The sequence below is a fragment of the Anastrepha ludens genome, chromosome 4 (genome assembly GCF_028408465.1).
Source record: "Anastrepha ludens isolate Willacy chromosome 4, idAnaLude1.1, whole genome shotgun sequence".
Lineage (NCBI taxonomy): Eukaryota > Metazoa > Arthropoda > Insecta > Diptera > Tephritidae > Anastrepha > Anastrepha ludens.
The window spans coordinates 93,067,557-93,081,333 of NC_071500.1; the positions used below are offsets into that span (position 1 = coordinate 93,067,557).

The 13,777-nt window shown below is 38.9% G+C and overlaps 1 protein-coding gene across 1 annotated transcript in view; it reads right to left on the minus strand.

The window, feature by feature from the left end:
- The window catches only part of LOC128860191 (gamma-aminobutyric acid receptor alpha-like), a 37,025-nt gene extending 23,449 nt beyond the window's left edge, over positions 1 to 13,576 (minus strand). Inside the window, exons 1-3 of the mRNA XM_054097502.1 lie at positions 12,715 to 13,576; positions 1,854 to 1,921; positions 963 to 1,183 (exon numbers count right to left, since the gene is read on the minus strand). Coding sequence (XP_053953477.1) covers positions 963 to 1,183; positions 1,854 to 1,921; positions 12,715 to 13,210 — 785 coding nt within the window. The 5' untranslated portion in view covers positions 13,211 to 13,576. The remainder of the gene's footprint in view (positions 1 to 962; positions 1,184 to 1,853; positions 1,922 to 12,714) is intronic.
- Between the last annotated feature and the right edge of the window lie 201 nt (positions 13,577 to 13,777).

Consider the following 13,777-nt stretch of genomic DNA (forward strand, 5'->3'; position numbering starts at 1 on the left):
CAATACTAATAATGCGCTGACTATTGTGCGGGAGTAAGGAAGGAAAGGATAAGTTTTTGGGTTTGAGGAATGAGATTCTTGTTTTTGTTTTCTTGCTGTACGTGGCTTTCGAACCCACAACCTCTGGGATGGCAGGCGAGTGCGCTTACCTTTGTCTACCGAGGTCGCACCTAAAACCCCCATACTTATTCTACTAAATCTGTTTCAGTGCCTTGTCACTCGATTTTCCAATACGATTTTCTATATTTTTTCTACGATTTGTGGTGTTGTTTAAATTCCTTTTAAACCTTCCAAAAATCACCGCACGATACCTGAATTTTTCCATTGTAGAAAATACTGTCACGCGTCGATACTGAATGACTTGTAATCAAAGAATGAGTTGACAGATTCAAAAAGAAACTGCACATACGGTTATAGGTATGAAGAGTGTACCAACATAAACAAAAAAAACTTAGGGTGGTACCAACGTCCTCACTTATTGAACCATATTGAACTTATTGAACAACCTAGTATAGATTTCTCTAAAGGTAATCACATTTCGCCTAACCAGAGACCTAGCAGACCACATTAATGGCAAGAATTTCAGCCTTAGAGTAGATGGCAAAGCCAAGCAGTTTCTCCGACCAGGTAAACAGTAGTAAACAGGATTACTTGGACCCAGGCTGAGTTATGGCCGAGTGTCCGAGACCTAAATTGGGCCACTGATTAGTTGCGGCAAGCCGAGCAGCATTCCTTTTATCAACCAAGTATAGGAGGTAAGAAGAGAAGAGTATTCAGAGCTTCAGAAAATATACATAGAACTAACCTATTTTCCTTTTTTTGCTTTCCAATTGAGTTGAAGGCGATCTCATCCTCCTACTCTTACTTTTTCTTAATTCTTAGTACTCGTATTGTCTGATATTTGTTCTAAATTACCACTAGTGGAATGTCAAAAATATTGAAAAATAATTGAAATAACTCACCTGCTCGAATACAACACCCTGCCATTTTGATAGATTCGTACAAATTTATTTGGTGTTGTTATGGTGTGTAGATAACTTTGTTTACCGTTATAGAAATATGTATCTGGTTTCCAAATGCGCGCCAACATCGAAACACTCAAAGCCAATGTGTCTTGTGCGCCTTTGAATGCTAAACGTTTATCCACCCATGACTGACGGAAATAGCAATCCATGGAATAGGTCTGCAAAGATGAATAAATACACTCGTATTTGTAAAAATACTTTCCTTGAGCCAAATGAAATTGCCACAGAGAATTCACTCTCGAGGTGCTAAGCAATCAAAATGAAAAGGCGTCGCGTTGATTAAATATCGTAACAGCAGCAAAAGGCAAATGGCGTGTGAGTGTGTGTGTGGGTGTGTGTGGGGTGTCAGAAAAGCGACTGTGGTGGCTAAATCAACAAATAAATGCTAAATAACAAATCAAAGGCAGTCTACGCGTGACTATCGTCGTCTAATCGTTTTCCTCCTTTCCGCTTGCCCCTTCTTCTTTGCTGACTTTAATTGGTTTTGATTTGTGAAATTGGAAATGAGTAAATAAATTACTTGAGCTTTTTGCGTTTTTGACATACAATAATTATTAACAAGTGTTTACGCCCAATTTGATTGAATTTGTATGTTTTTGCTTAGAAGCTGTTGAAGTGCAAATAGTGAAGGTGGGTAATATTGCTGCTTGCTCATAAAACTAATCAAGGATGTCGAGTAAGAAAAAAAGAATTGAATTGCAAAAGCACACAAATGGCAGCTGTTTATGATTAATGTTTTGTATGCATTTTTATTTAATTTAATTTTTTTTCATTTTATTGTCATCTGTTTTGAGTGGAAGAAAAATAAAATTTATTGCATTGCCTTACCATATCCACCTCAGAGATGGGCCCCATACTGCGAACCATTATGTCTACTTCAACTGTGGCTGGTGGACCTGAAAAGAGTTTAAAAAATGTAATACTTATTTTCAGCTTTTTAATCCTTTGACGACTACGCAAACTCTAAAAAGCTCGGAAGAAAATGACTTGTTTATATTTATTTATTAAAATTTAGAGAAATTCAATTCAAATCTGTGGTCAAAGTTAACAAATTCAAAACGATAAATCCAATGTGGCATTTTTTTTTAATTCGTTACTTCTTGCCGAAAATGTGCACTTAAGGGAGTATGTTGATTGTGAATTGAAATTCAGAAGTTAAAAATACAAAATGTCCTACCAAAAATGGCGGAAAAAACTCAAAATCAGCACAGAGTTTCAAGTTAATCTACAAACATTTAATCGCATTTAATTTATCAGCGCCTCCTGATTCCAAAGACAAAATCATAATTTGCAATAACCAAATCTGTATTCTTCATTCCTTCATTTTGAGAGCTCACAACTAATTACAACAATAACACCTGGATATTGACATCATCGGCCTTAACAACCGCGCTGTTAGTTCTGCCTTCACCAAACTGGATAAAGAGGCAAAGCGAATGGATCTGATGGTGAACGAGGACAAAACGAAGTACCTCCTGTCTTCAAACAAACAGTCGGCGCACTCGCGTATCGGCACCCACGTCACTGTTGACAGTTATAATTTCGAGGTTGTAAAAGACTTCGTTTATTTAGGAACCAGCATTAACAACTATAACAATGCCAGCCTTGAAATCCAACGTAGAATCTCTCTTGCCAACAAGTGCTACTTTGGACTAAGTAAGCAACTGAGCACTAAAGTCCTCTCTCGACGAACAAAACTAACAGTCTACTAGGCTCTCATCATGCCCGTCCTAACGTATGGCGCAGAAGCTTGGACGATGACAACATTCGATGAAGCGACGCTTGGAGTGTTCGAGAGAAAGATTCTGCGTAAGATTTTTGGACCTTTGCACGTTGGCAACGGCGAATATATAGACATAGCGCAGCGAATAATGATCCAGCGGCTACGTTGGCATGCCGTCCGAATGGATACAAACGCTCCGGCTTTGAAAGTATTCGATGCAGTACCAGCTGGTGGTAGCAGAGGAAGGCCTCCTTTCCGTTGGAAAGATCAGGTGTGTCCAATTGGCGCCGGTTAGCACGAGAAAGAAACGACTAGTGCGCTTTGTTAAACTCGGCCAAAATCGCGTAAGCGGTTATAGCGCCAATTAAGAAGAAGAAGGCGCCTGATGATTGCAAATTTCATGCATATGACGGCGATCAATGCTCCGGCACAACCGCAACGGTACGCGCTACAGGGTCCGGCATTTGAAGTATAACCAATTAAAAAGGCCATAAATTTAGTTGAGAAAATTACTTTTATTCAATTCGAAGTAAAAAAATGTGTGAAAATAATACAAAATTAAGAATTAATTTACTTTTGCTTGATATGACCACCTTTTGCTTGGACTATGGCCTTGAGACGGTCCAGAAACGAATCTCAAGCTGCCCGAATAGAACTTGCAGGTATTTTTGCCCACTCGCGGACATTAGCGGATCAGTGACTCGAGACTGGTGAATCTTTTAGTTCGGATCTTGCTCTCCAAACTGGCCCAAAGCGAATAATCCATCGGATTCGCGTCTGGTGAATTTGGGAGCCATTGTGTGGGCGTTATGGAGTTCGGAACGTTGTTTTTTAGCCATTATTGGTTCACTCGCGCTTTTTGAGACGGTGCCGAATCCTATTGCCACCGAAATGTTTTTCTGCCCACGGCTTCAAAGTAACCTCCAGAATACTTTGCCGATAATATTTTGGATTTTCGTATTTACCTTGACTCCAGGCTCGATGAAAACAATTGAAGAGCGCCCATCTGAGGTTACAACGACCCAAACTATTACCTGTGGCGTGTGCTACCTCCTGGTGGCTAATCGATGACTCAAATTCTCTTATGAACGGTCGGGGCCAAATAAACCCTATCGTTTTGGGAGTTTACGAATCGCTCAATTTGAAAAATTTTCTCAACACAATGTCCGGAAATTAACCGCTTTTGGCCAAGCGAAGCAACTCCGTCGCTCTCTCAAGTCTGGCTTGTTGCTGCTTTGGTGTGAGATCATGCGTTTTTTGGCTCTTGTAAGGCTTGACTTTGAGATCATTTATCAGAATGCGGCGGATGCTACGGTCAGATATTTTCAGTTATTTCGCCATTTAATTGGCACTTTGTCGGGGGTCGAGGATTTCGTTCGAGTCGCTTTTTCACTTTTTCAACCATTTCACGTGACGTTGCAGTCTTTTGATGACCACCTCCATGACATTTCGCGATGCTACCAGTATCATTGTAACGAGTAATGGTTCGATAAACCAAAACTTTATTCACTTTAAGGGGCTCGAGGTCACGAACAATCGCTGGTTGTGATTTTACAGCCAAATATACTGCAATCACACTTTTGTGTTTGAAATCCATTACTGATTTTCTTTTTTCGCGTCTACTCTCTGCAAAATGCTTCCACGCACTTGTAAACAATACTCTGGACTGTCATTTAGCCAACTAACAGAAAGCTGATGCCCGTACACACTTTGAGTACCGGACCCTGTACTATGGTCCAATAGTAGGCAAGAAAATCCTAGACTCCCAAGTCATCAAAATCGATTTTAATACAATAAATATGCGGCTAACTCAGAATTTTGAATTCATTCACTTCAATCCTCTGGTTGGTGTCAATCTCACTCCATCTGCTAACTAAGTCCGGCGCATTAAAATAAATATCATAATTAAATATCAAATCAATTTAAGTTAAATAAATACAAAAAGCGGAAGCTTTACCATTACTATACAGGCGAATGTGCTCAGTTTCAAGTTAATCAAATTGAGTGCTGTGACCAACCAATACAGACACTAAATATTTTCACCCGCACACTTTGCACTCGCAATACATTTAAAAGCTACTGAATTATGAAAATAAATATGTGAGTGCGAATGTAGCAATGCCACCATCCACTTAAACAAAAACGAACCACGCAACTCACTAAACAAACGCTACGATGCTGAATAGTTGGCCTCACTTCTGTGGACTCCCAAGTAATTGGCGCGTAATTTGTCAATAGCGCACTTCGGCGAAAGCGGGGAAATTTAAAATGCAGCTTTATTTATCTGCTGTGTACCATTGTAATGGAAACCACAGTAGTAAATCGCATTGGTGGGGCATTTCCATGTGCGAGTGTGTGTGTGGCAAATGAGCAGTTAAACGCCTAGATTTGTTCTAAATGGCAAGTGGAGACTTTTCGGCTCCACTATTCATTTGCCGCATTTTCGCTTAGTTCAGTTATGCTGACCATTTCAGTTTATTCTCCCTTTCGATTGAACATTCGTTTGCACTGGTTCCCGCATAAATTTTCGAAAATCTGAAAAGCTTCGACAAGAAAACGACGCATTTGCGATAATTCTGAAAATTGACATTTATGAAAGTGTCAACTACGGCAATCGTTCACAGCACAACGAAAGGATGTCCTTCAAACGACGAAATTCAAATTAGTTAGTGGCGAAGTGGTCGTTCAAGCTGTGTAAGGGTAAATAGATGCGTCTGTGTGAGATGGGTAAGAGAGATGAGGCAAAGCAGTTCTGCTTAGCTAACGCGAACGGAAGGTTGTGTCTAAGAGGATGTGGCTGTTAACGCGCGCGGAGTTGCTGGGATGAAAGTAGAACGAAATAAAGGGTGGATCGGTGGCTCCGACTATTTATTGCATGACTACTCTTCGATGAATTCGAGTTCGAAGCCCACAGGACGTGTCTCCGTTTGTCAAGTTATAGAAAAAGTGTTTTCTAATAGTGATCGGTTCTCTGCAGACATCCTTCATCCTCCGACTGCATTTCTGCTGTGAAAAAGCGTAGAAACCAATCAGAGTCGTCTAAAACTGTAAGTCTTAATGATTTTAGTACGCAAAATTGTATGATACACAGGAAAAATTAGAGAAGCAACCTAGCAAAATATCTAAACTGGAGTTACACGTATACAAAGGGTATGTTAAAAGGCACGCCTAAATGTTGTTTTCAAATAAAACTTTTAAGGCGACAGATACTTGCAAAATTTCGAACATTTTTTTTTCATAAAATGTTAGTATAATCCTTTAAGAATATGTCAAACAATTTTTAGAATGTAAATTTAAGTTTTCTTATATTATAGATCGTCAACCGTGACGACTCTATTCTTTGCGTTCGACCGCTTGGAGAGGTTGAATTTTTATGTATTCAAACTTAAGACGCGTTTTCCTCAAAACTATTTTTTTTCGAATTGGCGTACACGATAACTCGAAAAGTTATTGACCGATCTTGCTGAAATTTTGCACACATATTTTTTATGATATTAGTTTCGATGTGAATTTGCAAGTTTTCGAAAATTTTTCGAAAAAATAATTTTTTTGAAGCAAAAATAGCAGGAAAACTCGCTCCAAAATTATTTTGTGTGCGAATTTTTTATTTAATTTTTCTTTTAATTCACATAGAAATTATGATATTAAGAAACAAAAAAATTTTTGGTTTTTTGTATTCAGGTCACTGACGCCGATGCTATAATGCCCGCCGACTGAGAAGCCCCGCTGCGACCTTCCTGGAAGAATTGAGTGTACATCCGCCATTTTAAATGATTAAAATTAAAAAAAAAAAATTTTATTATTTTGATGTGTAAATAAACACTAATTTTGAAAAAAAAAGTACTGACTTCTTCATTTTAAATAATTGTAATGAAAATCTGGGAAAATATGGCCGTTCACAGGTATCTGCCCCTTTTAAAAATGTTCGAATCTTTCATGTTTCACTATTTGTAATCAAAATACGGCTCTTAATAATTGCAAGTGCAGGACTCAGACATTAATTAAGCCCATTGTACTACACTTGGATTCCCTTTTAATTTTCTTTAAATCTACCCGATCTCCGAAGAAATCTGAGTAGATCTTGTGGTGCCAAGGAGCCAAGATGGTCGCTTCTTAGCACATCAGTGCCAAAGACCTCAAACCTGATTCGAGCGAAGGCGGGGCAGACACACAGGAAGTGGTCCGCCGTCTCATCCTCCTCTTCACAAGCTGGGCAGAGTACAATGTCTGAGATGCCCAACCTTTCCATGTGCTTTGCCCACAGAAAGTGGTCCGTCATCAGTCCAACCAGCCGTCTGCACTCCCCTCTGCTTAAGGGGTAACACCACTGTAGAAATTTCAAAAAATTGATTTTTTTTTTATAAGCTTAAAAAATTCTTTGAACCTTTTAAAATACAGAACAAAAAGTTCTATACGTTACCGAAGTTTATTTCATAAATATTTTAAGCTTTCAACCAAGCGTTAGTGACTGCTACCTAACGACTTCTCTAAATTTCCATACTTTAAATGCGTTTTTCTCAAAACACGTTTTCTGAAATTGGCACGCAGCATAACTCAAACAATTTTTAATATTTTTAATCAGGTTTTTCACTACGCCTGTATAATAACCTTCTTAAGAGAAGAGCGTAGGGGGTTTTTCGATAGATTAATTTAAGCGATTGTTATAATTTTTTAAATGCCATTTTTTTAGTCCAAAATAGAGTTTTTTCCTTCAAATGCTTGCTAATTCCACAAAAATAAATATTTTTTAAATCCCCTACGTGTTTCTCTAGCTACTTTTATCTAGATTAAGAAAAAAATGTTTCTTTGTTCCAGATTAAAATTTGCACCCTCTGTGCTGCGTGCCGCGGAGCTCCTTCAAGAGAAACCACATTACAAAAATGTCTCCAATGCCGCCATTTTGTAAAATTTTTCGATCAAACTTTGTAGTTTTGTATTTTAGTATATAAGTAATAACTTCCCAAATCAGAGTGATTCCTTTCCCTTTCCTTCTGTAGAAAAAAATTCTTTAAAAATCGTGTTTATTTTACGCGTGTACAGTGGTGTTACCCCTTAATGACAGAAGGGTTTGCGACAGTCGATCGGACATAAAAGGTAGCATCAGTTTAGTCCATCTGCAGCCTCTCTCAGCCTGCCAAGCTCGCTTGTGGATGGTAGTTACCCATTTGCTAACCGTGGCTGTGATGGCCGCAGAAGGGAGCGACAAAACGGAGTCAGAGGTTTCGTTACCCGCGATACCCACGTGTCCCAGGACCCATGTTAGCATCAGGCTATTATGTCTACCGACATAGTTCAGCCTGGATTTACAGGACTTGACTACCCCTGATGTGGTTGGAGGGCTGTCTAAGGCCATAAGCGCGGCTTAACTGTCGCTGCAGACACATATAGATCTGCCTCTCCATCGCTTTTCCACAATAAAGTTCATCGTTTCTTGAACTGCATACACCTCCGCTTGAAACACAGATGCATGCATTCCAAAAGCAAAGTGCAGTTTTGCCCCGCGGGATTCCACGTAGACCCCATAGCCGGATCCATGCTCGGTCCTGGAGCCATCCGTAAATAGAAACAGTGTTTGCCGGGCTCATTTTCTGGGTCTTCCCAAAACTGAGCCTCTGGTAGCACTACACTGTATCTCTTTTCAAGTACGACACTTGATGGCATGGAGTCAAGGGGCATGGAGAGAATCATTGGATCGACGTCCATGCCTTCTCTGTGTTCCAATGCCGGACAGGGGCCGTACCAGTTCCCATTGTGTTTCAGTCTGCAGATGGCCTTCAAGGCCTCCCCTTGGATGAAAGCATCAAGTGGTGGTAAACCAATCAGAGCATCTAATGCCGGGCCTGAAGTAGTCGGAACAGCTCCGGTACAACAGATGGCCACAGTGCGTTGTTGTCTCGATAAGGTCCTCCTGACTCCCACTAGAGACAGTCTACTCATCCAGACCACTGATGCATAGGTGATAACAGGTCTTATCATAGCCGTGTAGATCCATAGGACCTTGCTAGGAAAGAGACCCCATGTTTTCCCAAAGACACCTTTGCACTGCCAGAAAGCTGTCAGTGCTTTGGATGTCTTTGTTTCAATAGGTCTTGCCTTTGTGATTTCCATAGGACCTTACTATCAAGGATTACTTCAAGATATTTAATTTCCTTGGATAGCTGGATTATGGCTCCTTTTAGCTTTGGCAGAACGAGTCCATCAAGCTTCCTCCTTCTGGTAAAGAGGACAATACCAGTCTTGGCGGGATTTGCCGATAGCCCATTCGCACAGCACAGAGTTTTCTGCACTTTCCTTCAAGCAACATCGTCCGCATATGCTTGTGCGTAGACTCCCGAATCGTTTAAGGTGGTGAGTAGAGTATCGGCTCTTAACAATTATATGTGAAAAATTACATATTTTATTATTTAAATTTCATATATGAATTTTTTTTTTAATCCACCAAGCAGTTGATTCATGATTGTCTAATTGTTGAGAACGTCGAGCTATCGGTGATAAAGGCTGTTCAGCAACACTTTGCCGCAATAATCTCAGCAGAACGTCCAGTTTTTGTCCTACCAGTACTTTTTCTATCAACTCTTCATCAACCTTTGAATTGTCGACTCGTTTGGACGACTATTTCCACCAACAAAATTGCGCATTTTGCTATTTGTTGCTCTTAAAGATCGTAAATTTTCATAACAAGTTTCAATGATTTTAATGCCTGTTCTATGGCGTAAAATTGTGCATCTGCCTACTTCACAAATGTCAAAGATGACATTGAAAAAGGTAACGTCTAGGAATTATTCATTATTAGACAACTAGGTGTCACTTTTGTAAGACCCTTAACATTTCCATTTATTAGGGTGACTCACCAAAAAGAGCTTCGGGTTTTCTACCGGGATTATAAAGCTAATAAAATTTTAAGACTTTCGCGTGAGTTGGTCCCATTTAAAAACATCTTTTTTATAAATAAAATTTTTATAATTTGGTTTTTTTTTTATGCCAAATTTTCTCAATGATAGCAGAGTTTAAGCATAAGAGTTCGACATACAAATAGATAAAAATATTATCAATGGCAGCCAAATAATAAGATTTCTTAAGGTACTTTAAAATCGGTCTAGCTCATGCAAATCTTAATATATTTTCGAAATATTTTAGTGGATGTCCTAAAACATAACCAATTTTAGACTTATAACTGCGAATGAAAACAATAAAATTTTAAATTTTTTTTTAGTCGGTTCTCACACGGCCGTAAACATCACAAGTTTAATCAAAATAATGGAAATACAGTACCATTTTTTTAATTTTTGTGGATAATGATGTCTCTAATATGGTATAGGGTCCGTAATCATTGCGAGTTTTAACAAAATAATTTTTGTTTTTAATTTTTTTTTAAATATTTTTTTTTTGTCAGAACAAACTAGCAAGTTTTCTGGATATTTTATTTTTTTGGATACGTTTTTTTTTTGTTTTATTTTTATTATTTTTTCCCCCGTTCCGAAACTCCTTTTCAACAAACGCTCTATTTGACAAATACAGTACTCAAATTGGAAGTAAGATTATAATATTTCGAACTATCTATGAAATATGACACTGAGTTTCTGTCAGTTTTTTCAGCACAAAGTTGATAGTAATGGCGAGTGGAAACTACTTGCGTTACGATCAGACAAATCTGGCCATCCTACAATCTGACACAGACAAAAACCCTTATAAGTCTAAAAGAAACGCGAACTAAGGCATATAATATCTCTTATCACCGGCCACTGTCTTTTGGGCACTCACGCACGTCGGCTCGGGGCTCCTCAAAACGACCTGGGCAGATACTGCGAGGACGAAGATGAGGAAGTATCGAGCAGGCATTTGCTGTGCAGTGGTCCCGGCCTAGCCAGAAGTCGACTCGCTCTTCTAGGCTCTCCAAAAATTGACAATCTTTCAGCACTCTCGGACCTGAAAATCGAATCTCTCATTAAATTCTCGAAACGAATTAATATTTTGGACCAAAATCTATAATAAAAATCTCGGTTAGGTGGGGAAATCATATAAAATAATGAGTTCAAGGGCAACACAACGGATCCAACTTGCGGTCTATGTGGCACTCCGATGCGGGGTCACCCCTAAACCAACCAACCAACCAATGGGCAACTAAAAGAAACTAGCCAATGACCCACTCTTTACAAAGGATATAGAGCGCAAAAAGCAACTCTGCTTGCTTTGAATACGCCATCAAGCAGGCTTTTGGCTTGCTGTAAAAGGTGTTGAAGTGCGGAAATTGCTTGACGTCGAAAACACTTGCAAAGAAATTAACAACAAAGAGCATAGGAAGCTGGCAATTTGCATTTTTTCTTTGCAAATTTAAAATGTTTGCTTTTGGCAGCAAAAAAGAAATTTATTTGTATAAATACTCCCGTCTAAAAACAAATATGTCTGCCAAAAAAAGTAAACTCGTTATTTAAAGTTGAATTCTAAAAATATTTGAGACACAAGTTTATGTTCGCAAATTCGCTTTGACAGCATTTTTTTGTCACTTCTGCTTTACGCTCGTCAAGGAAAGTAGTATTTTACTGCAGTCTTCTAAATGGTGTAATGCTTTTGAAGGATTCATCCCAACATCTTTCTGGCACTCATGGATTTCCGCTTTTCTACAAATACAAATCGTTTTTGTAACCATTGTGTGTGTGTGTGTGTATGTAAGTATAATCACACACATACTTGTGCTTGATTAAGCATTTCCGTTTCCTCTTTTGCATTTACGTTAGTTTTTTTGTGTATCGCCTTTGCGGTTGCTGGTGTCGAAATTTGTCACTAAGCCTTATTGATTTCAAATACCTCTGCAATAGCTTTGAGGTACAAATACACGCCGAGAAAAAAACGAAAGTGAAATAGTAGAGAGAGAGTAGGTTTTGAGAGTGACCGCGAACATGGATTGTTGGCTAAAATTGCGCTCTATTGTTTTGTAAGCAACTGCAACTGCAATGCATTGCTTTAAGCGCGAGTCATGTATAAGCCTCTGTTATTAACAGAGCTAATGTTATTAACAGAGCTAATGTTATTAGTATGACAATAACACAATAGTGATGTTAAACAAACGTTAAACAATATAAACGATGTTAAATGTTAAGAACTGTTAATGGAAAAACAATGTTGGGAAACTTAAATTAAACAGTTATAGTAACAACAAATAAACAAATAGTAAAAAGGAATGTTGGATGGAAAGATACCATTGCAACTGAGCTTTTAGGTGGCGTGATACTTTTTGTTTAACTGTTCATAAACCGCAGCTTTATTTTAGGTAATAAGCAATTTATTTTAGAATGTGCAGATGAGTCTTAAGTTGACGTTGAAGATTAAAGTCATGTTTTCTGCAAACTACTCACTATTTCATTTTAAATATATAATTCGCGTGAACTAAATATAAAGAAACGACTTTGATTGCGGGCTCATCAAAGGGTTATCTCCCTAGTCACAATATTCTATGAGCCCTCAAACTACATTTTGATTAGCAGTCGATTGCTGATTGATAGAATATTGTGACTAGGGAGATAACCCTTTGATGAGCCCGCAATCCAAGTCGTTTCTTTATATTTACAAACACACTTGAATTTAGACACCAAACCAACTTAACGGTGGTGTAGCCAGTTGATCAAACCAGTTTTTTCTTTCCACAAACAGAATTTCGCATAAATTGGTGGCCCATCAACACCGTTAAATTCTTCAAGTACTTTCTAGAATACTTACCAATTTAAACGTTTATTGCGCATTTTAAATGTTTTTCATTATTTAGTTTGCTTTATTTATTTTTTCTTGGTTGCACCGATTTTTTGCATAACAAGTTTTTCTTTGCAATTTATCAATGCAAGAATTCAGTGCTGCCAAGTATTTATATAAGTACACAACCGACTTCTTGCTTCATACTCAAGTCGTTAAGCGGTGGGCGAATCGAAAGCAACAACTGTTTATGGTGTTACATACGAATGCGTTTCCACTTACCTCCGAAACCCGGTCGTATACTATTATCGTAGCCACGCAATAAATTGTCCAGCAATTCAGAAATGTTCGCATGATTGTTGCGCTGCGTTAGGCGCATGTGAGAGGCGGCCATAGACCAGGGGGCGGGTGCGCGTGAACCCAAGCCGGACAAAACAGCAGCAGCAGCAGCAGCCGCAACACCAACTTTCAGCTCAGCGGTGGGCGCAGATGTCGCAGCGATGTCGCTAGTTGAGTTCGAGGCGGACAGCGAGACCGAAACGGAGATGGCGGATGCATGCACGATGATGCCGGCCGTTGGAGCTGTTGACATTGGAGACCAATTAATGTGGATGTGATGTTGCATGGCCGGCATGAGAATGCAGCTAATCAAAAGTTTTAATAAGCGACGCATGAAGCTGCTTAAAAGGCCAATTGTGTTGTGACGGCCACTAGCAGAGGTAGCTGATGGAGCTGGCGGGGCTGCGGGCGTTGAGGCGGTACTGGCAGCAGTATGCATGATGCTGCTGTTGCAACATCAACAATGGCAATTATGTGGAGTTTTATAATTTTCGTTTTCGTTTTGCTGTTGTTTATTCAGGGTGTCGGACAGTTTTGTTTGCTAAATAGCCCAGCGGAACTGTCAGTTGTGAAGAGCAAGCGAGTTTGCTGCTTCTGAGAGCTATGCGCTGTGAGCTCCCAGCGCGATTAGCGCGCAACACTTTGCACAATTTTAAGTTTGTGGGTTTTATACGCCATTTTTAATTGTTTTTAAGCAGTTTTATCTTATTTTAATATATTTGTGTTTAATTTGGTCTTTACTTTATATTTGCGAGCTGGGAAAATTGAAAATGTCAGCACGTTTTTGATTGTCAATATTAAAGTGGCATGCATGCAAATCCAACCAGGCTTGAGTTTTTTGAAATCACATTTAATTTTCCGTCTTTACGAGAAAAAATTTTTAATTTTCCCTTTATTTTTTTAAATTTTTGTTTTTACGAAAGCTTAACTAACAATAAAATTATTAAATAAAGTAAGGAGAAACGAAGGCTCTCGACTCGATGAACAAAACACAGGGTGTCCGGTG